Here is a 23,118-nt window from a genome sequence, read left to right as displayed (position 1 = left end):
TTTCCGGTGCTACTTGTAAATTCTACAGAGTAGAAAAGGACCAAAAGCAAGTTCATGTACGCACTTTATCCAATAGATATATAGGTGTAGGCGTTTATACTGTATATTTCTGTGCCTTGTTCTGACAAACAAACCAAAATCTAAGTCAACCCTGTGCTGACTTTATTGGGACTGTGCTACGAAGATGGATAGGTTTATTTTCCGGGATATCTCTCTGTTAGTGGGCTTCACTCAACCCAGTGTTTCTCAAATGGGGGTACGCAATGGAACTACAGTAGGTACTTGAGAGACAGTGGAAAATAAACAAATAAAGTGTCAGTGTTGGTCCCAGTCCACCCCAGCCGTGAGAGAACCGGAAATGATAATAAATTTTTTTTTAAAAACTACAGAAACATATCTATTCAGAAGCCACTAAATCAGTGTTTTTCAACGTTGGGGTCGGCTGGAGTTTAAATGGGGTCACCTGAAATTTCTGAATACATTTTTGAAATGTCTGAATTATTTGTTTTTTTAATTAAAACAATCCTAAACAACTATTTCTATAAAATCTTTGCTGACCCAACAGCGTTCTCTCTTCTCACCACAAGGAGGACTAAAACAATATATGTTTGCTGAAATTAACCCCGAAGAAGAAGAATCCGCTGTCGGTGACGTGTTAGCTAAGCTGGCTACAGTTGTAAGATATAACAAAAGGACATTTCTGGGCTCATCATCATTGTCCCACAACATCTGAAGTTATCTATTATCAACATGTTTTCTTTGGTGACTTCGTTTCAGCCTCAGCAGGTAAAGTAAAGCGCCCGGTTGGCATCAGTTTTTGTTGTGTTTGCTAACCTTCAGCTGTCCCACGTGTTTATAAATCAATCTACCAACTAAAGTGCAGGATTTCACTAAACATGTGTATCGCTTAAGTTTTGTTCCGCTTTTGTCAATGATTTTAGACGTTTCACCATTAGTTTAATGTCATATTGCTGTTGTTACGTCACACCGTCTTACATGAGGTGCTCTCTCGCACGTCCGCTGATCACTGAGATTCACCCTCTATCCAATCAGGAGCAGTCTTACTTCAATGTCAATGAGTTTAAAGTGTAATAACAACTCTAATAAGTTCAGGTTAACCAGAGCCACAACCACAATATTAACCTAAACGCTGTGTCGACTCTTTGAAGGCACTTTCATAAGAGTGAATGACGTAACATCACGCAGATGGATTCAATTCAACTTTATTTGTATTGCGCAAATTACAACAAAGTCATCTCAATGCGCTTATCAAAATATAAAATAAATAAGAAAAAACCCAACAAGATCTACATGAACAATGACGTGAATGACGTAACATGACTGATGTATGAAACTATATATATATATATATATATATATATATATATATATATATAGCTTTTTGACCACTTTAAATTTCGTATATAAAAATGACATCTTTGTATCATATTGATCATTATGTGAACCTTTATTATAGTATGCATTTCGTTATTGTATCTGTATATTATATACATATTATATCATGTAAATTGTACTTTTTAAAATGTATGTTTTATGTATGTACTTGTTGGAGATTATGGTTCAACTGGAGCCACACAGACCACACAGGAAAAAGGTTGAACTCAATTCTGGTGTTTATTTTTCTTTGACATGAGTTTGGTAAGAACTGGTTCAGTGCTGATGTTGTGTCGATGGTTCTAAAAGATATAAACAAATGACAATCTTATTCAAATGAAGTCCAATAAATTGTAAAATCCTAATGGATTTTACAAGTTAAATGTAGATAATTCAAATAATATTTAGTAAAGTCAAATTAACCAGATCAAAACTTCTTTCCAAACAACTTAAATCAAGAATGGACCATTAATTTAGCTTAATCCAAAATATAATCCTCACTAATAAATGAGACTGTACTTACAATGAAGTCATTCAAAAGACACATGGCACACACCACCAAACAATTCCAGCTGCATGTGAAGAGGAAGTCCCGCCCACTCAGGGCTGTATTTATAGTGGATGATGATTGGTTGACCCCAGGGAGGACTGAAAGCACTGGTTGCTAACTACAGTCGAGGGCAAATGAAGTTAGTTGTTTTTAACAGTATGATTTGCATAATAACATTACATCAATAGTCCATAGAGGAGGGAGGGGGTGAAGAGGGGTATAGTGATTGTGTTTTTTCAATGAAATCTTAGAAAGTTCTAACTTTCTGCATTTATTTGTTCTAGGCATGTACCTCAGTTAAATTACACTAAAGTCAAAGTTGGTTTAAAAGCCACATGCAGTTTCTATGTTATTTTTTTATTTTAAGTTGTTGGCACATGTTGGCAACAACATGTGCCAACATGTGCCAATAAACATATGCCAATAAAATATATTTCATACATAATGTTCTCATGAAGGTGTACACATTTACAGATTAGTTGTTTCTTACGTCTATATATAAAAACAAAATACAATAATTGCCTTATACTTTAATATCTAGATATATCATATCGTATCGTGACCTATGTATCAGGATAGGGAACGTATCGCCAGATGCCAGGCAATACACACCCCTAGTATGAAACCTGTCCTTTATATTAGTTCTGTCATCTCTCACTGTATAGTATTCCTGGCGTATCAAATAAATACACTGTATGTCTTTCAACAATAATCTTGGATATTCTCAGTAAATGTATACAGTAACGTTTGAACTATTCTGATGTGATGTTTTCTGTTTGTGTCTCAGATGGTGGTTCCTCTGGGTCAGCTCATCAATGTTCTCCACTCTGTGAAAAACTCAGCCACTGCTACAATTAAAGCCCTACACACAGACTTTTCTCCAGAGCACAACTCCATTTTAAAAGAGGTACGATAAGACGATGTTTACACAAGGTGGGCTGATAAGAAAACTAGAACTAATGACATTAGATTGGGAGTGAATAACGTAATAGGATCATGGTGGGAAGATTTTACATTTATGTCTCCAATAGAGACCCGCAAGTTAAGGAATAATATATATATATATATATATATATATACTGTTTTATTTCCAACAAATGCAGTAATGCAAAAAACAATATTACAATATACAAAAGATTTGATGCAGATGGCTTCCCTCCAGAAAAAAAATCAAACAATTACATATATTGCTGCATACACTTATACTTTTTGTGTTTGAAACGGAGTAGGTGGAAGTATAAACTTATTAATCCCACCCCTTTTCACTTATTAGTTACACATTTTCAGCATCCTGTTTTCCAACCATTGCTGCTGTTAATAAATTAATTTAGTCATATCTTTATATGAATTTCATTAAATACACACAAAAAAACATATTACACACTTTAAAAATTGTCATACAATGTAAAACATTTTCTTTTAAATTTCTTCTGTACACTATTTAATTTCCACAAAAGCTTTTCCTTGTTGTCCACACACTCACAGACCTAAAATCCATTTTATTTCTCAGTTTGTATAAACCCCTTTCCTCTCAATAAAGAGATTTTGAACATTTTCAGGTAATTTATTTTTGGCCTTAAATACAACCGGAAGAGAAAAACTGAATCTGCAAATTTGAGTAACTTTGACTTGTGGAACAATGGATTTGTATGATCTAAATATCTGGCGTTATGTACTGTATATCACGTATTGCTCTCTTTTGAAGTTTAACTATTGATTGTAAATTTGTTTCGTAATTATTTCCCCAAACTTCTGTGCAGCATGTGACAGCACCAGTGAACAGTAAAGAATATATAGTGATATTTGATCTAAAACCAGCATTATACAGGAAAGCTTTTGTCCCCAAGAATAAATATTCAATACAACAATGCCTAATTAAATGTTATTCCTTGTTTAAATACATCAGTTACTTTTGTTTTTAATTTTCACAGGCTAATATTGTTTGTTTTCCCAATACTTGTTTCTTTTTTGCGTATACTGTATTTCTATTTCTTTGCGGTATCAGGTGTATTTTTTTTTTAACAATAAAACATTTTTAATAATGTCTAATAGTTTTTTGTGATTCATAGCCAAGTGTCAATCTGAGGGATCTCGGCCTGTCGGAGGTCGGCGTATGTCAGCTGGATGAGCTGCTCAGCAGATTACTGCCTGCACCATTAACCCAGGAACCTACAACGGTTTCCTCCTTATGGAGGACAAGCCACGTCTCCTCCAACAGCTTTTTTCATAATAAGCATGGTGAGTTCAGTCTTAGAGTTGACACATGTTGTACATATTTGTTTTTGGTTGTAAAAAAAGATAAAAAATTTAAAGTATGTGAACCATCTGTTTTACAGGATTCTCGCACAGACAATCTGGCATTTTTGGCCTCTCATTGTCCCACAGACAGTACCACAGCCCCCTAAAAGCTGTTTGCTCACAGCTACAGTTTCTGCCCGGTAAGAAGCCAGTCCTACAAACAGGACGACAGAATATAAACAATATATGCTTGAATGATTAATAGTTTTTTCTTGTTTGTTCTTCCAGTGTTGGTCCAGAGTCGAGGTTTCAGAACCTTCAGATCAAAACCCAAAGACGTCAGGTCTGAATACGATGGCCCAACAGACTCTGATGCCCATACACCGACGTTTATGAAGGTCTGCTTGATGGTGTGCGTGTGTGCGCGTGTGCGTGCGTGTGTGACTGAAAATAGTGTTGTGGTTGCCTATGGTGATAGATTTGTTTTCATTATTCAATCAAAAAAAATGTGTATTTCAATAAAGAAAAAAACCTTTTCAATCAAAAAACAAAACCTTTTAATTTAAAAAAGTTTATTTCAATAAAAAAAACCTTTTCAATCAAAACAAGTTTACTTCAATAAAAAATAAATATTTTCAATCAAAGAAAAAAGTTTTCAAATATTAATTTGAGACCCAAATAATTGCATTTTAGAACTTTTTTTTATTGAAGTAAACTTCTTTTATTTTTATTTTATCTATTTAAAAAAAATAAAAATAAACTTTTTAAAATTAAATGGTTTTGTTTTTTGATTGAAAAGGTTTTTTTTAATAGAAGATATTTTTTTCTGATTGAAATGATAATTTTTTTAATTGAATAATAAAGACACAAATCTACCTCCACACTGCCTTATACTCCAACAGAGCTGAGAATATTTACGTCTTCTGTTAGAATTTTAATTCACTGAGTAAATTTGTTTTGAAACCACTCTTGGTGTGTATAACACAGACTTAAACTTATGTCTGCTTTCCTCATAGAGGCTGCTGTCTAGGGAAAAGGAATCTGAGGCCCTGTCGCTGAATCAAGTGCTAAATCAGAAAAACCTTCCAGAAAATGAGAAGGAGGCTTTTCAGTCGGGCTTCACTGAAGGCTTCATGAGAGCTCAAGCCTTTACTCAGAGAACCCAAGGCACGTAATGCAGTGAAAAAAACGACTAATAATAAAACATGCAGAATGTGTCAAAAACACATTTAGAATAGGTTAACTTCAAATGATAACTTAATATTTAACTTAATGTTGTGTTTTTAAATTTCCATTTTTCTACAAAATATTTAAAGAACAATAAAACAGTTCTTTGGGGGAAAATAAAGACTACAACTTCTAATGTATTCACATACGTAGAGTAAATGTGCATTTTAGATCTTTTTTTTAATCTTTACAGATTCTGTGAGGAGAACCCGTTTGATCCTGCTGGTTCTCCTGCTTGTTGGCATTTATGGTCTGTCAAGAACCCCGTTTCTCTCGGGTAAAGGCTTCTTTTCCGACGCTGGTTTGTGTCACTTTTCATTCTTTCTGTCTTGTGCGTAACTTTTACAGCCCTTACAAACAGAAACCTCTGCTAGCATCTCTAAATACACAGAGTTTTTTACTTATTGTATTTCTCTTTGGGCTCTTGTTTAGGCACCTGGTGTGCAAAACGACATAAGAAACAACCAAACAACATCAAAAACACACACACTGAGAGAGAAAAATTTAAATAACATCAACAACTCACAAAAATTACAAAAACGACCACAAAAACACACAAAATAAGAGAAAAAACATACTGAATAATAAAAAGAGCAGACAAACAACAACAAAATACACAAAATGACACAGAAAACACACAATGATCTTGATTAGAACATGAATTAAAAATACAAGGGTCAGTGTTGGTCCCACATCAGGAGAGAGGTGACCATAAATAATTAAAACTATAGAAATAATTGTATTCAGGAGCCACTAAATACTGTTCCATTCCACTTATTTACAAAATTACACTCTTTAAAATGTGTGTTATCACTCATTCATTCCACCATTATGATCTATAGCTGTTTTTCACAGAATTCTGAGCAAAATGTGGTAGTCAGACAAAGGGGGTACTTGCATTCAAAGGTTAGCGAACGGGGGTACTTGAGCCAAAAACTGTTTGAAAACCACTGATGTAAAAGTTATTTTGTCTGATGTTATTATCTGATATGTACTAAACCAATCATTTTTGGCTTTGCCAGTGAGGTTTCGTTCTACATCTGGTCTCGACTCCGCACTCGACCCGGTTCAGATGAAGAATGTAACGTTTGAACATGTGAAAGGAGCCGAGGAGGCAAAGAATGAACTGCAGGAGGTTGTTGAGTTCCTAAAGAACCCCCAAAAGTTCACTGTTCTAGGTGGAAAGTTGCCTAAAGGTATTGTTATATCCTAGGTTTAGTGTTGATTTTGTTAAAAGTGAAAGTGTTATAATCATTGTCGGTCCCCTCTTCTTCCTCCCAGGGATCCTTCTGATTGGCCCACCTGGCACAGGGAAAACTCTGCTGGCCCGAGCTGTGGCCGGCGAGGCTGACGTGCCTTTCTACTACGCCTCTGGCTCAGAGTTCGATGAAATGTTTGTGGGCGTCGGCGCGAGCAGAATCAGAAACCTTTTTAGTGAGTTTCCTGGATGTGACGCTCATGAAACATTCGACCAGTTCAGCATAAGGGCTGGGCGATATGGTCCAAAACTCATATCTTGATATTTTTTCTCAGAATGACGATATAAATCTCGATCGTTTTATTTCGATTAAAGTCTTACCAAAAAGAAAATTCTGGGTTAAATTTGCTAATACAAAATGCCACAGGAACATTTATTAACAAACAGCTGCGCAATATGTGCCACGTTTGACTCATCTCCTCTAAGGGACAGCACGTGTGAGTGAGTTCTGTAGTAGATATATCCTACTCAAGTAGAAGTACTGTTACTTGATTAAAATTGTATTCAAGTACAAGTAAGACGTACAAGAAAAAAGTATCTCACGTAATCAAAGTAAAAGTTACTAGTTACTTTCACCCCCCACGTTTATTTTTGGCAATACATCTTGCCACGGTTCCCTGTAACGGTTGGGTGTAGAAATGTAACGAATTACTTTACTTCTTTTAGAAATGTACTTTAGTACAAGTAAAATGACTGATTTAGAAATGTACTCCAAAAAGCACAAGTACAGTAGTCCCGTTCTAAAAATAACCCACAATAGGTGAAATCTGCGAAGTAGTCAGCTTTATTTTTTACAATTATTAGACATGTTTTAAGGCTGTAAAACCCCTCAACACACACTTTATACACTTTTCTCAGACAATTAACATTTCTCTCTTGTTTAAACACTCTCAAAGTTTAAACCTTCTTAGATTTTAAAACATAAATCTGTTTTCAAACATACTTCAGAGTCACACTGCTAGTGATTAGACATTGATGCCAAACACATTCTGAGTCTGTCGTCAACACAGACACCGGTCTGTTCACCCATTCAACCATGGAGTAGAAGCTGTGTGTGACCACCTGGAGCTGTATGACACAGCCTTTATCACCAGGAACAGACTAGGAAGGATTTGGCGTGGAGTAAAATCAGCGAGGAGGTGGTAGTAGCAGGTAAAATTTATCTCTGTAGCACTGAGCTAGCATAGCATTAGCCGCTTATCACACCGGCTTTTTTCACTGGTGGTTTATGTTTATGAGAGGAGAAAAAGGAGCGCAGCTCCTCGCTTCAGCAGGCAGTGAAACTCACCGAGTTGGATGTGTCGCTAATGGGTGAACACAGCATTATCCAATCAGGACGCACAACACAATGTGCGTTCATACGCTGTAAAAAATGCATTTAAAAATGCACTGTAAAAAAAATCTGCGAAACACCGAGGCCGCTAAAGGTGAACCGCGATATAGTGAGGGACTTCTGTACACATGAAAGCAACTCAAATACAGTGATGTGACTACTTGTAATTCATTACTTTCACTTCTGGCTATAAAAATGTATATAACATATAGGCGATATTATCATTTTCTATATCTCCGAAATAGAGAACTCGATATATCGAGCTCTATTCAGCATCTAAAATTCTGATAATCATTTGTTTTGTCTTTGTGGCCTGCAGAGGAAGCTAAAGCTAACGCCCCCTGTGTCATCTTCATCGATGAGTTGGACAGTGTCGGTGGGAAAAGGATCGAGTCCCCGATGCATCCATATGCCAGACAAACCATCAACCAGCTGCTGGCTGAGATGGACGGGTCAGCATTGTGTAGTTGGACTGATGTGATTGTAGAAAAGAGAATGTTTAGGAACACTTTACTGGAAGTTTTATACATAAAGGCTGACACTCGCTATCATTACTATGACATGTCATGCTATTTGGGCCTGTGTATAAAGCCCAAATAACACTTAATGATGTTTAAAGCCCAGAAAAGTTGATTTAGCTTAACATGGGCACTTTAATTGTCGATCTTTACTCTAACCCCACTAGATCCCTCTACCTAACCCAAAAAATGCTAACATAGCTCCAAAGGTGTCATAATTTAGCGAACGACACTTAATGATAGCCTTTTAGACTCCTTATTCATGCGAATGACAGCATAATTTCAGTCTTAAGTGTAAAACTTCAAGTAAAGTGTTTTTTTTTTTTTTACTATGAGACAGAAAAAGATATACAGCTAAACAAACAAACACAAGACAACAAAATAGTGATCAATGGGTGGATGTTTTGCAGGTTCAAGCCAAATGAGGGCGTCATCGTCATTGGTGCTACAAACTTTGCTCAGGCTTTGGATAAGTATGTTCACACTAAAATATCCTTTGCATATGCATATTTTTTCCTATTTGAATGGCTTTATATAATCTTTTTCTCCCCGAATCCATTCCTGTCTTAGCCATAGTAAAAACATGAATTAAAAATGCTGAATATCTTAGAGCAGTGGTTTCAGACTGGGAACCACTGGCATAGAGAATGATCCTTTTATTAACATTGCTCAGTGGAAGAACATCCACGTTTTTCAAAGTTTGAGGGACATCTTAAATTTGAATCTTTTAATGATATTATCATATTGTGACTTTAAAAACCCTGAAAATGATTGTGTTTTTCAGTGCTTTGGTGAGACCAGGCAGGTTTGACACACAGGTGACTGTCCCACACCCAGATATAAAAGGACGTACAGAAATTCTCAACTGGTACCTCTCCAAAATCAAAGTCGACCCTGGTAAGTAAGCTGTGATATATTTCAAAACATTTGGGATTCATCCAATTTTAAAAATGTCTTTTTTTCGAAAAAAAAATCAAATTTTTGAAATGTTTTAATTATAATTGTTTTTTATTTAAATGACAATCTCACATTTCTATGCTTTCACTTTGTGAAATATAAATCTAATTCAACTAAAATGCTGTAACAAAAAAAAAAGTCTATCTTTGGGTTCACTAGAAATTCTTGATATGAAAATGGGGTCACGATCCAAAAAAGGTTGGGAACCACTGGCCTAAATACTGTTTCTTGTGTTTGCTCTATAGTCGTTTTGAAATAGTTTTCTAAGCAAAATGTGGTAGTCTGACACAAGCGAAATGGGGTACGAGAGCCTAAAAATGTCAAACCACAGTTGTAGGTAATGGTAAAAGTGAGTCAGAAAACAGTCATGGTGCTGTTAGGATCTGAATGCGCAGGTTACCTATGTGAACACAGTGTTTATTCTTCTCCAGCTGTTGAAGCAGAAATCATTGCCCGAGGCACGGTGGGCTTCTCTGGAGCGGAGCTGGAAAACCTGGTCAATCAAGCAGCCCTGAAGGCAGCTGTGGACGGGAAAGAGATGGTAACAATGACGGACTTAGAGTTTGCTAAGGACAAGATCCTCATGGGTGAGTGCACACAGTGCTTAGATCAGCCCTGCTGCCCTCACCACATATCACAGATCACATTACACAGACTGTGAATGAAATGAATGGAAGGCTTTACTCACAAACTCCTCTGCGTGTCTTTGTCCCAGGTCCAGAGAGGCGGAGTGTGGTAATAGATAAGCAGAATAAAACCATCACTGCGTACCACGAGTCTGGCCATGCCATCGTTGCATATTACACCAAAGATGCAATGCCCATTAATAAGGCCACCATCATGCCCCGAGGACCCACGCTGGGCCATGTATGTCGCACCTGTGCATTCACTATAGATTCCTTTACCTGGTGGTGTTTTTGTGATCTGATCCTGAAAGTAGCACGTGTCATTTTTAATTCAGGTGTCGATGCTCCCTGAGAACGATCGCTGGAATGAGACCCGAGGCCAACTGCTGGCTCAGATGGATGTTAGTATGGGGGGCAGAGTAGCAGAGGAGCTCATCTTTGGAGATGATTACATCACTACAGGTGGGTTACTTTAAGAACATGTCTGTTATTATCCAAATTGAAGAAGTATTAGTAAGAATTTTAAAAAGGTTTGACAAATATGTAAGAAAATCAGACATGACTGCTCAAAAAATCTATATGTGCCTGAGAATTACTTTCAATCTTTTCCTTTGGTAAATTTTAGGAGCTTCCAGTGACTTCGATGGTGCGACCAAAATAGCGAAAATGATGGTGACCAGGTTTGGAATGAGTGACAAGGTAAAAATGTAACCATAATTGGGTTTTTTTATTTGTATGTTTAAAAGCAAGTTACAAAAAACACCATTCTTCAGAAATGTGTATGAGAAACATTGTTCACATTTTCCATTTACTAGTTTGTTGGAGACGATCCCTAACATTTTTAAACTGTACATGTATTTCATCCAAAAGTTGTTCTCATCCACTACTGAGACCAAAATAATCCATGTACCCATTGTTTTTTGGTTATTTCGTTTCAAAACCAAATAAAAAATTTTTGTTTCATTAACTTAAAACCAAAAACAGGCAAACATGAAAACCAGATACTAAAAAACAGGGCGTATTTCAAAAATAATAATGGCAACATGATATTGTTTTGTTTGTTTGTCTTTTTTTTTAAATGCACAGTTAATTCTATATATACCCATCTGTGACTGCAAGTGACGACAGTTACAAACACTGCGGCTTCTCGGTGGACTTGTAACAGAGAATAAGAGTCATTTACTAACCCTAACTCCTTAGATCAGTGGTTCCCAAATGGTGTGCCGCAGCACACTGGTGTACCGTTAGGCAAGTCCAGGTGTGCCGTGGGATTTTATGACAACCATACTGTTGCGGCGATCTGCCTGAGTGCTCAGAGCGCAGGATGCACAAACCAGCCTTATTGCTGGGTGCATGTGCCGCTCCAAGCGCATGCCGGCGTGAGCTCATACTGCTCCGTGCGCGCGCATGATTCTCTGTAGCGCACCACAACAGGTGAGCGCAATCGCACTGATGGAAAAGTCCCTCTATAAACGGCAATTGGATGTGTACAACGAAGCTGAACACCTGAAACGTGCACTGCACAAAAATGGTACGTCATTAAACTAACGCATTCCTCGAGATGCGTTCAAAGTTTCTGGGTATAGATAGAGGCTATTATTATATTATAGAGGCTGTTATTTTGATTTTAACACCAATCAGAAAAATACATCTGTTTTTTAGTATTTGTTTTTCCGCTTTTCTGTTTCTGGTTTTAAATTAATGAAACAAAAAAACCAACCTGTTTTTTTGTAATTTGGTTTTGAAATGAAATAATCCCCAAAAAACACCCCCATAGTGACGTTTCTGGTGCTTTCACAGGTTGAAAGTTTTGCCAAAACTTAGGCAGATGTTAATATTATGGCTTTCCACGAAAACACCCAAAAGTCTTGAGGAGTGTTAACAAAAATTGTGTTAAGCAAATCAGTATTTTTTTTTTTTGTCTGAAAACAGAAGAAATCACAGTAAGAATGTAAAACTTTTCTGAAGTTCAAGTCACATGACCATTTGTCAGCAAACCACCATTTAAGATAAAGTAAAAACAATCTTGCAGAAATTTTAATCTTTAACATTTGTTTTTGTGTGAATTCTCCCTTAGATGTATTGATCTGAGGCCTACGTTATGTTTTTATTTGTGTTATGAATAAATCTGCATGATTTTTTTGTCATGAAGCTTGTGGATGTTCTGTTGCAGCTGGGTGTGATGACTTATGGAGATGTTTCCAAACAAAGTCCAGAAACACAGGCAGCCATAGAACAGGAAGTCAGGGTTCTACTGAAGGTGAGATCATTTTGAAATGATTTACAGTCATTTGGAAATTAAAAAAAAATAAAACATGCTGCATTCTTGTAATTATTTTTTTTATCTCATAACCAGGGTTCGTATGAACGTGCTAAGAACATCCTGAAGACGTATAGTACGGAGCACAAAAAACTCGCCGATGCTCTGCTGACATATGAAACACTTGATGCGAAAGAGATCCAGTTAGTGTTGGAGGGCAAATCACTGGACCACTAGAAACCTTATTAAATATCTTCGACTCCATTATGTATATATTTATAGAAAGATGTGCAAATTTGCACAGGCCTTTTGGAGGCCTTGTATTTGTTTGTATTTCAATGTGAAACGAGTGTGAAAAGCTTTTTTCTTTTTCCCCCTTTCTGTACATTTTTCTTTATCTTTGGATTCATTTTGCTCTGTTTGATTCAATGCTGAAACATCTGACAATAAGTTGAATGAAAAAAAGATGAAGTCAAAGGTATGAAAACAAAGTTGTTTGAGGGTTAATTTAAGGTCTCCTGTCTTAAATTATTGTAGCTAAATATCTCTCTTGGATGCATGCATCAATAGTATTTGGCGTCTGAATGATATGACATGAATCCTGCTTATTCGGATACTTCACAGGTCAATAAACACCAAAGCATTTTAGCTTAGTTTAATCATGATTGTACACGTTGGATGAAGCATGGTGCAGGAGATGGCTGTTCACATTAAATTCCTTATTTTAAATTTTCTTCTACATACTACTTGACCATATGCAATATGTTGTATTTGTTCCTATTTAAGTGCCCAAATGTGTGTGTTTGTTTCACTAAACATGTTACGTCGGCTTGTCTTCATTTAAGCCTATCTGTGACTGATCAGGACAAACTGTATGCGGAGCAAAAAAAAAACGTCATTTCATTGCCTCCTCGAGGCTAAAACCTCACTGAAGCTCAAATAAAGATTCCGTTTATGAATCAGTGTCGTGTTTCACTTTTATCACCATTAAAAGCTGTAGCTTAAGTTATAGCTGTTACCTTTTAATGTGTAGTTAGGTTTCATCCTTACGGAGTATTAATTTTTTTTTTTACAAAATGCTAAAAATTGCTTTGTCTAGCTTATTTGGTTCCTTCATACCAAATATATAATAGAGGGTTTATTTATTCAGTGTAGCTACTGTCAATACAATTAAGTTGGGAGAGGGAAACAAAAGCTTAAATTTAGCCACGTTAAAGCTAACGACTACACAGAAGCTAGCTGTGGTCAGTACCGATGGTTTACAGCAGACATGGGCAACTGGTAGTCCAGGGGCCAATTATGTGCGGCCCCCAAGGCAAACGCAAACCCACCAAAAATTGTAATTCAAGAAATTGGTAGTACGGTAAAATGAAGCCCAACATAATACACAAAATAACTGAAAACACACAAGACAACAGCTAAATGCAACAGAATGTCAACAAAAACGCACAAAGCAACAACAAAAAAAACAAAGAAATATACATAACACAATGACTCCAAAAACTACACAAAAAGACAAAAACAAAACTGTTCTTTCCTGTATTAATGCTCTGATTGGTCAATATTCTAATTGCTGACATGAGAGTTGATAAAATGGCCCTCGGATCAAATACAATCACATGTTTGTGGCCCCGCTGTGATGAAAGTTTAAAATTCCCATGAAAGACAAACATTAGGTATACGTACAAGTCAACCCCAGATTGATCACATACAGGATAGTCCAACCAATCAAATAAATGAAACTACATATGCCTCATGTCAGAGATGTTTCTATTCACTATCACTGCAGACCTTCATGTTTTAGACGTAGTATAGTATCTGATTGTAATGAGCGGCAGGCTTTCAGCAGTGCTGCATATAATGACAAATCTCTGTTAGACAGTTCTAAGCTAACACAAAAGACCAGTGGTTCCCAAACAGGGGTATGTGTACCCCTATGGGTACAGGAGAACATTGCAGAGGGTACTTGGAGAGATTTAATTAATTTAAAAATGTTCCTAATTCTTTCTTAGGCAATTTGTTTGGACAAATTCACCAAAAATACTAGATTTTCTTGTAATTTATTAAAATAGGATTGTTTTATGTTGTAGAGACTATTTTATCACACTTTAAAAAAAAAAAGGAGACCACTTTTACTCACTATTGAAGTAATCGCATAAAAGTGGCACTGTCATTTTTAAAGAATAAAATCCACTTTTAATTCCACTCATTGTTTTTCATCTGTAGATTAAGCCTTAGGGAACCAATGTCCGGGACACATTTAGGGGTTTTGGAGAGTTGTTCCACAAATGAAATATAATGTGAAATTATGGAGAGGGTACCTAAGAAGGAGTACAAATGATTTGACAAAAATGCACAGGTACATGGGACAAAAAAGATTGGGAACCACTGCTATAGACCAAAGATGGGCTGCATTTATTACAGTGGGGGCGACAAAAATGTATGTGATTGTCTGATCCAGGAGCCCTATTTATCAACATTCATGTCAGCATTTAAAAAAACTAGCAATCTAAGCATTAATACAGTAAAGAACAAAGTAATTTGTCTGTTTTGGTTGCTGTTTGGTGTTGCTTTTAGTTTGATCTTGTTTTTAGTCTTTGCAGTTTAATGGTAAACATTGCTTTCTTTGCCACACGGCATCATTTCATTGCTTTTCTTTCTGGAAACAAGGGTCAAAATGGCAAGATATCTTTAAGACCTCTCCTTTGTTAGTAGGTCATTAGTGTTTTTCAATGTGGCTTTTCAGAGCCTTATTTCTGCTTGAATGATCTTGACCAACAATTAGTGTATTTAGTTTCAGACGGAGGCCGCCCAAAATGTAACAGGACAGATCATTGTACTTTAGTCTTTTTTTCATCTTCCTCACTGATGATAAATACCGGTGAGCATCACTTCTACCACATACACAGTGATGTGCTCCACAATGATAGAGTATTAGGCTTTCAGTGTCTTTATTATGACGAGAGCAACTTTGTACTAATCCCAAAACCAGAATGGAGGACCTGGATGATGAAATTGCGATTGTTGGGATTGGATGCAATTTTCCAGGAGGTATGATTTGCATTTCATACTTCATACAAAGACATGTTACATCTGTCAATAGCCATTGATTATATCCAGAGGTGTAAGTAATGTACTCACGTTACTGTAATTGAGTTGCTTTTATGGCTACTAGTACTTTTTGAGTATATTTCTAAATCAGTTTTTTTACTTGTACTTAGGTACGTTTTAAAAGAAGTAAAGTAATTTGTTACATTTCTACACACAACTGTCACTGAGTAAATTATCATTTGTTGTTTTAAAATGATTAACGGACATTATTAAACTACTAAAAATGAAATGACCAGATAATAGTTGAATGCATCACATTATAACCCGATTAAACATGCACCGGGCGTAGTTATTTTCTCTCTTTAAGAGTTTATGAATATATCTATACTTAGAGCCTGAGAATTAATTTTATTTTGAACAGAATTAAATGGTGTTATTTTATTTACTTTTACTTTTAATACTATTTAATTGAGCTACTTTTTACTTGTACTTGAGTATTGTATGTATGATTTACCTGTAAGTTGTATTTAAGTACAATTTCAATCAAGTACTTCTACTCCAGTAGGATATATCAGTACGCTTTACACCTCTGATTATATCAATTATTTGCTACAGGGGACAATTTGGATGATTTCTGGAAGGTTCTGTTGGAGGGGAAGAACTGTGTGGTTGATATTCCACCTGAAAGGTTTGATACCACATACTGGTACGATGCCAACGAAAGTAAATCTGGAAAGACACAGACTTCCAAGGCAGCTCTCATAGAAGGGTGAGTGTTGTAAAAAAAAAATACATTTAATCTTCTCACAATGACTAGTGTATATTTTTTGCATCGCAGGTTTAATGAGTTTGACTACAAGTATTTTGGTATAACTGAGCTGGAGGCTGACTACATGGATCCGCAGCAGAAGCTACTCCTGCAGTGTACATACAGAGCTTTGGAGGATGCAGGAATAGCTATGGAGAGCATCAGTGGAAGCAGAACTGGTGTCTATATTGGTACGGTACATTTAATCACAATACAATCATATAGAATTTAAAAGGTTAAATATGATTTTAATTACTATGCATTGTTTAGAACTTGCTTAGCATGGACTGTGATTGCTGTGCTGCAGGTCTAATGAACAGGGATTTTGAGATGCTCAGAAACAACAGCGCGGACACGATAAGCCACTACAACTGCACAGGGACGGCTATGAGTGTTGCTGCAAACAGGATTTCCTTCACCTTCAATCTCACTGGACCTTCTTTTGCGATTGACAGTGCCTGTTCTTCCTCACTTGTGGCTCTTCATGTAGCCTGTCGCTCTATTAAACAAGGTGATCTGTCTGAATGCCCCCAAAAGTCAAATCCTTTCAAATGTTTCACTGTCACTTTAGTATATTGTAGGAGTTTTTAATGTGATTCAAAGCAACCTTTAATTAAAAAAAAAAAAAAATGAAAAACAGAATCTAAAAGAAGAGCATGTTAAAATGTGTTGTTTTTTCACAACTCAGATTTATAATCTTATTTGTGATTTCTCTTTAAGGTGACTGTGAGATGGCGCTGTGTGGAGGTGTTAACTGTATTATAGAACCAAGAGTGTTCATTGCCCTAAGCAAGGCAAAGATGATCTCACCCGAAGGAACCAGTAAACCGTTCTCCAGCAGAGCGGATGGCTATGGCAGGGGAGAGGGCTGTGGAGTAGTGCTGCTGAAACCTCTTAACAAAGTAAGAACAGAAGTCATTATTTTAATAGTTCTCAAATATCTCAACAACTGTAAATCCACCTGTTAAAACTGTGATTTCCTCTACAAAGGCAATTAAAGACAGCAACAAAATCTGGGGTATCATCAGCAAAACTGCGGTCAACCAAGACGCACGTTCCGTCAAACCAATCACCAAACCATCCTTGATCCAACAAGAGGAGCTGCTTCGAAGCATCTACTCAGAGTCGGACCGAGCAAATGTTCAGTACATAGAGGCACATGGGACCGGAACGCCAGTTGGAGACCCAATAGAGGCAAGAAGCCTCTCAAACGTCATTACTGGAGCCAGACCACCTGGAACAAAGACACTTCTGATTGGGTCTCTGAAAGGAAATATTGGACACACTGAATCTGCAGCCGGAGTCGCCGGACTCATCAAGGTACTTCTAATGATGAAACATGAGATTCTTGCCCCCACGGTTTACTTCTCCGAAGACACTGCAGGTGTAGACTTTAAAGCCCTGAATCTTAACATTTTGACTAAAGCCAAAAGATGGGAGACTAATGGTTTGGATGGAAGAGTTGCTGGAATCAATAACTTTGGGTTTGGAGGTACAAACGCACATGCAATTGTAAAAGAGTTTAAATACGCTAAAGATTCAGCAAAAATACAAACATTCTGCCCAAATCTTTTTGCGATATCTGCTGCATCAGAGAAATCACTAATCTTATCCATCACTGACACCCACCACAGACTTACCAGCAGTCAAACAGTTGATCTACAGGCACTCGTCTACACCGCAGCATGTGGAAGGAGTCATAACAAACACAAATACAGGAAGGCTTTACTGACATCCTCCGTTTCAGATTTAGAACGACAGTTGTCTTCTACTCTAAAAACAAACATGAGGTCAACATGGTCAGATGTGCAGGTGGTCTTTGTGTTTTGTGGAAATGGGGTTGCTTTCAGGGGAATGTGTAAACAGCTCATGGAAGAGTTTCCTCTTTTTAGAGAAAAAGCCAAGGAAGCCGAGACTCTTTTCCAAAAGCACACAAACATCAATATCTGTGGATGGCTTATGGGAGAGCATGAAAGCTATGATCTTAGTAAGCCAGATGTGGTCCAGCCTCTGCTTTTTGTGATTCAGATTAGCATTGCCACTCTCCTGAAGCACTGGGGAATCATTCCCGATGCCGTGCTAGGTCACTCTGTGGGTGAGGTAGCTGCTGCACACTGTTCAGGTCTCCTGTCTCTTGAGGATGCTGTGAAGGTGTTGCACTACCGCAGCAATCTTCAGAGTAAAATCACTGGAGGGAAAATGCTTGTGGTTGGGAATGTTGCTGTAGAGAAAATATTGGAAAACATCCAAGCTTTTTCAGGGAGAATTTGTATGGCTGCCTTGAACAGCCCTCAGTCCTGCACCCTTACAGGAGTTGCAGAGGATATTGACACGCTCCATCAGAAGTTAAGGAACATCTTTAAAGATGTAAATGTCTTCCTCTATGTTTTAGATGTTCCTACAGCCTATCACAGCCACATGATGGATCCTATACTAGATGACATTGAGAGATGTATAGATGTCCTTCAAACAAACAAAATGGAATCTAAGCTATTTTCAACGGTAACTGGGAATGAGTGTTCGGAAGGTGATTTCAGTACTGGTAGATACTGGGCAAAAAACATTCGACAGCCTGTTTTGTTTGAGCAAACGCTACATGCTGCCTTCAAAGAAAAGCAAGTCACAAAAAAAGTGGCATTTGTAGAGATTGGTCCCCGTGGAGCTCTTCAGAAGAACATACATGAGACTCTGGGATACAACACAACTGTCCTGTCCACAGCCCACCCACAGAACGACTGTGACACAATCCTCTCAACCTTAGCAAAACTGTTTGAGATTGGCGTTAATGTTGACTGGCAACACCTCTACAAAGGCTGTGAGATGTTACCCACAACCTTTCCAGTCTATCAGTTTGATAATGTTCGGAAAGTCTTGGATTTTGATGTAATGAGAAAAGTTGAGGAGCATTCACTTGTTTTGAATTCCCATCCACTGATATCCCATGTACGGACAGACAAAAAAGAGTTTACATGCAACCTTTCAATGGACACTGCACCTTATCTTTGGGAACATAAACACAACAGCGTTGCCATTATGCCTGGTGCATTTTATGTTGAGCTAGCTTTAGCCTCAGTGATGGCAAATTTGAAGCTGAAGGTTCTCATTTCTCAGCTCAGCCTCAGTGTCACATTTCAGAGTGTGCTCACTCTCAATTTGCTCCATCAAAAGTTAACAGTGACATTAACACGCACTGAGCATGTGGACTCTTTTAGAATACAATCCTCTGATGCAGTGCATGCCTCTGGTACATTCAGTGTTAAGTATCAGGGGCCGGCGCTGCTGGAGGAACAAACCATTGCACTCAACACTGTCACCCAGAGGTGCACAGTGGTTTTGACAAGAGAGGAAATTTATTCGACTCTTTCGCAAGAAGGTTTTGAATATGGCTCTTTATTGAAACAGCTTGATAAAGTGCATTTTGGGAAAGAATTCATGGAAGCTTTGACAACCATTCAAGTTCCAGGAGAACTTCTGAAAAGTCTTCATGACTATTTCATTCATCCTGTGCTACTTGACTATTTTCTACAAATGACTGCTGTGGTTGCAATGGGACTGAATAAAGGCAAGCAGGGATTCCCCTCTGGTATTGGCAGTGTGGTCATATCAGGACCATTGCATAAGGAAATGGTCATGTACTTGAGAGCTACTGAAGAAACAGCAGAGTTTCTAGATGTATGTGGCTGCTTTTGTACCACAAAGGGAGAAGTGTTAGTAGAACTCAAGAGTGTAAAGATTTCATTTTTAGGAAACTGCTCACATCTTCAGTCATTGTTCTTCCACAATGAAATCATTCCAATTGACAATGGCAACAAGCTGGAAACCTCCAAAATAAGAGCAATTGTTTTTGAAGACAAACTTGGAATTGCTAAAAGACTTAGACCATATGTAAGCTCTGAGTCAGTCATTGTGGAGAGAAAGGACCTTTGGAAGGCAGACCAAATAAGAAATTTAGTTTGTACGTCACTGAAACGCTGTGAGGAGTTGGAAAATGTTCTTTTCATTTGGGGAGTTGAGGATATTACTCATTTGGCGTGTGAGGAGATGTTGGACTGCTTAGTGACTTGCTGTGAGATGCTTCGCCAGATTGTTTTGGGTATCAAAGAGATCGAAAGATCAATCACGGTCCGTGTTATAACGTACAGATCAACGGGACTGACCATTGACCACGTTAGCCCTGGATTTGTACTATCTGGTATGGTGAGAGCTTGTGCAGCAGAACTGGCAGATCATTGTTTTCAACAGATTGACCTTGCTTCTGTGAGAAGTGAAGACATTCAAACACTGGCTTGTGTTATTTCCACCTGCAAACAACAAGAAATCGGGATCCTTAAAGGCCAAGCTTCTGCAAAAAGAATAGCTCGGACACCAATCACAGACAAAGCTTTATGCAATGACGATAAATGGTCTTTGCATCAGAGAAATGCTGTGTTTCAGACCACAGATCCATACACAATGGCTAACTTTTCTGCCATCCTTGAAAATGAAAATGAAAGCCCTCTTCACGAGAAGTCAGTTGAAATTGAGTTAACTAACATTTGCGTCCATTCAGCTGATTATTTTCCTGTCAGCACCTCACATTTGATGTACGGCAAAACTATGTATTGGAGCAAGCAGTCATCACATTATCACAGTCTTTTGGCTTTAGATTTCAGTGGGGTGGTGACCTCTGTAGGGAAAGATGTTCACAATCTTAAAGTCGGAGAACACGTTGCATCTTGTTGTCCAGTTGCTGCTGCTGGAAAGATTAGAATCCCTGAAGAATTGTGTTATCGCACAAATAATTTTCCATTTCTGAAAGAGACACCGTGTTTGTCTTACTTCATCCTCTCGTGGGTGATTTTGCAAGGACTGCCGTCAGAGGGAAAAAGGCAGCACAGCAAACTGACTATCATCTCCTCAAACTTGGACTCTGCTTTGATAAAAGTTTTGGCTCTTGCTGCAAGCAGGTCAGGTTGGATTGTGTCTGCAAGGCCACATTTCATGGTGGAATCTTCCCAATTTGATGATAGCAGTGTGTTTATTTTTCTGCCATATTTTGATCTCCCTTTGCAGGAGATGTATGACAATTGTGATTTAAAGAAACACATGGTCTTTGTCTACAGTAATCAGATGGCACCATTCTCAAGGAACATGTGTGCACTAAAAAGTGATCATGTCTTTGTGCATAAGCTTGATGTGGATTCTGTTTTCCAGAGATCTTATCTACTTGCACAAAACAAGAAAATCACCAACTGGCTCAGGTTTTTGGATTTTAATATTGCATCTTTTCCTCTGAGAAAGGAGTTTTATCAATCATCCAGCATAAAAGGCTCACAGTCTAGCTCATACCTGGAGTCTTATTTCACTACAAAGGCAGTGCAGCAGATTGTCTTAGACAATAGAGCATTCTGTGGTTTAGAGTTCCAGCCACACTTTCAAGCAGGACCCAGACACCTCTTCAAGCAAGGCTGTGTTTATATTGTAACTGGTGGGCTCACTGGTTTGGGATTTGAGACTGTTAAGTTTATTGCCCAAAATGGTGGGAGTTGCATTGCAACACTTTCAAGAGGTTGCCCATCAAAGGAGACACAGTTCCAGATGAATGTCCTTCAGAAGAAGTTTGACGTTACTATCATTCATGCTCAGTGTGACGTATCGGTGTCAATGCATGTAGTCGAGGCTATTTCAAAAATTAAACAGAGGTTCCCTTCCTGTCCTATTAAAGGAGTGTTCCATAGTGCTGCCGTTTTACATGATGCACTGATTGAATCTCTTGATGAGTCTCTCTTTCGAAAGGTTCTGGGGCCCAAAGTCTGTGGTGTTTTAAATCTCCACCATGTAACGCTAAACAGCAAACTGGACTATTTTGTTTGCTATTCTTCCATCTCATCATTCATAGGCAATGCCTCACAGTGTAACTATGCATCCGCCAACTCCTTTCTAGATGAGTTTTGCAATTATCGGAAGAACCTTGGACTTGCTGGACAGTCAGTCAACTGGGGTCCTTTAAATTTGGGTCTACTGCTCAACAAAGGCCACTTCCAAAAGTTTCTTGAAGCTAAAGGAATGATGACATTAAATGTATGGGAGGTTCACGATGCACTGAAAATGTGCCTACTGATGAACACAACCCAACAAGTAATATGCAAGTTTAACTTCAGAAATCTGAACATCCATATTCTTTCCCAAAATGCATCCCTCAGAGAGCGGCTGTCAACTTTGGTGGCAGTTGAGCTTGAAGGACAAAGCGAATGCAAAGATCAGATTGTACCTTCAACACATGAAAATGTGAAGACAATGGTTGCTAATGTCATCGATGTAAGTGCAGATGAACTGGATGATGACTCCACTTTGAGTGCTCTAGGAGTGGATTCAATGCTAGCAATGACACTACAGAATACAATTTTCCAAGATACTGGAGTAAACGTACCTTTGGTTATAATTCTTGACCCTAACACCACACTGGACAAGTTGGTAACAGTTGTATCGCAAAGTAAATTATTGCATGTCAACCTCAAACTGTGAAGGCCTTTTTATGGATATGTTTTAGATTTACACTTTATTTTTTAAACCAATGCAAGCAATTTAGCCTGGTTAACAACCAGTAATAGTTAACAGCATTACAACTCTTGTTGTGGCTTTTTGGTGCACTACAAAGTTTTGATCAGATCAAATCAGAGGGATAGAAAAAGTAGAGCGCAAATCCAAGGACAACCATTTTGATGATGTTCTAATTTGAAGAACCAATGATGCTTCAAGTTCAATTCTTGTGCTGAAGAAAGGTCCTGTACACATTTGCAATTTTGCAATCTGAAGCCACATATGCTGTTATTTTTGTGAAACTACTTTCGTAAACTACTTTTTGTAAATTAATGTTTTTCTTGTGAATAATATTAATTAAAGGTCATATTTTCAGGC

At 37.7% G+C, this 23,118-nt stretch overlaps 2 protein-coding genes across 3 annotated transcripts; both read left to right on the top strand.

Annotated features, from left to right (window-relative positions):
- The first annotated feature begins 615 nt into the window (after positions 1-615).
- yme1l1a (YME1-like 1a) lies at positions 616-13,321 on the top strand. 2 transcript variants are annotated; one of them, XM_028434614.1, is made up of 18 exons: positions 616-786; positions 2,733-2,852; positions 4,015-4,183; positions 4,282-4,383; positions 4,472-4,581; positions 5,200-5,350; positions 5,604-5,687; positions 6,433-6,606; positions 6,692-6,844; positions 8,321-8,453; positions 8,930-8,992; positions 9,304-9,416; positions 9,908-10,063; positions 10,192-10,343; positions 10,438-10,564; positions 10,728-10,801; positions 12,276-12,362; positions 12,459-13,321. In XM_028434614.1, exons 1-18 carry the CDS (start codon positions 751-753, stop codon positions 12,597-12,599), a joined length of 2,145 nt encoding a protein of 714 aa, XP_028290415.1. In that variant the 5' UTR covers positions 616-750; the 3' UTR covers positions 12,600-13,321. The 2 variants fall into 2 exon arrangements, with proteins under 2 accessions (XP_028290415.1, XP_028290414.1); XM_028434613.1 differs by having other exon boundaries at positions 5,604-5,711.
- A 2,034-nt stretch (positions 13,322-15,355) lies between these two features.
- pks1 (polyketide synthase 1) lies at positions 15,356-22,725 on the top strand. Its single transcript, XM_028435099.1, has 6 exons — positions 15,356-15,413; positions 16,029-16,182; positions 16,252-16,412; positions 16,529-16,732; positions 16,942-17,123; positions 17,212-22,725. Exons 1-6 carry the CDS (start codon positions 15,356-15,358, stop codon positions 22,723-22,725), a joined length of 6,273 nt encoding a protein of 2,090 aa, XP_028290900.1.
- Positions 22,726-23,118: the final 393 nt, after the last annotated feature.

The sequence above is a fragment of the Gouania willdenowi genome, chromosome 20 (assembly GCF_900634775.1).
Source record: "Gouania willdenowi chromosome 20, fGouWil2.1, whole genome shotgun sequence".
NCBI classification, from domain to species: Eukaryota; Metazoa; Chordata; class Actinopteri; order Blenniiformes; family Gobiesocidae; genus Gouania; species Gouania willdenowi.
Note: the sequence above shows the minus strand (reverse complement) of the source record. Positions and strands in the feature narration are given on the sequence as shown.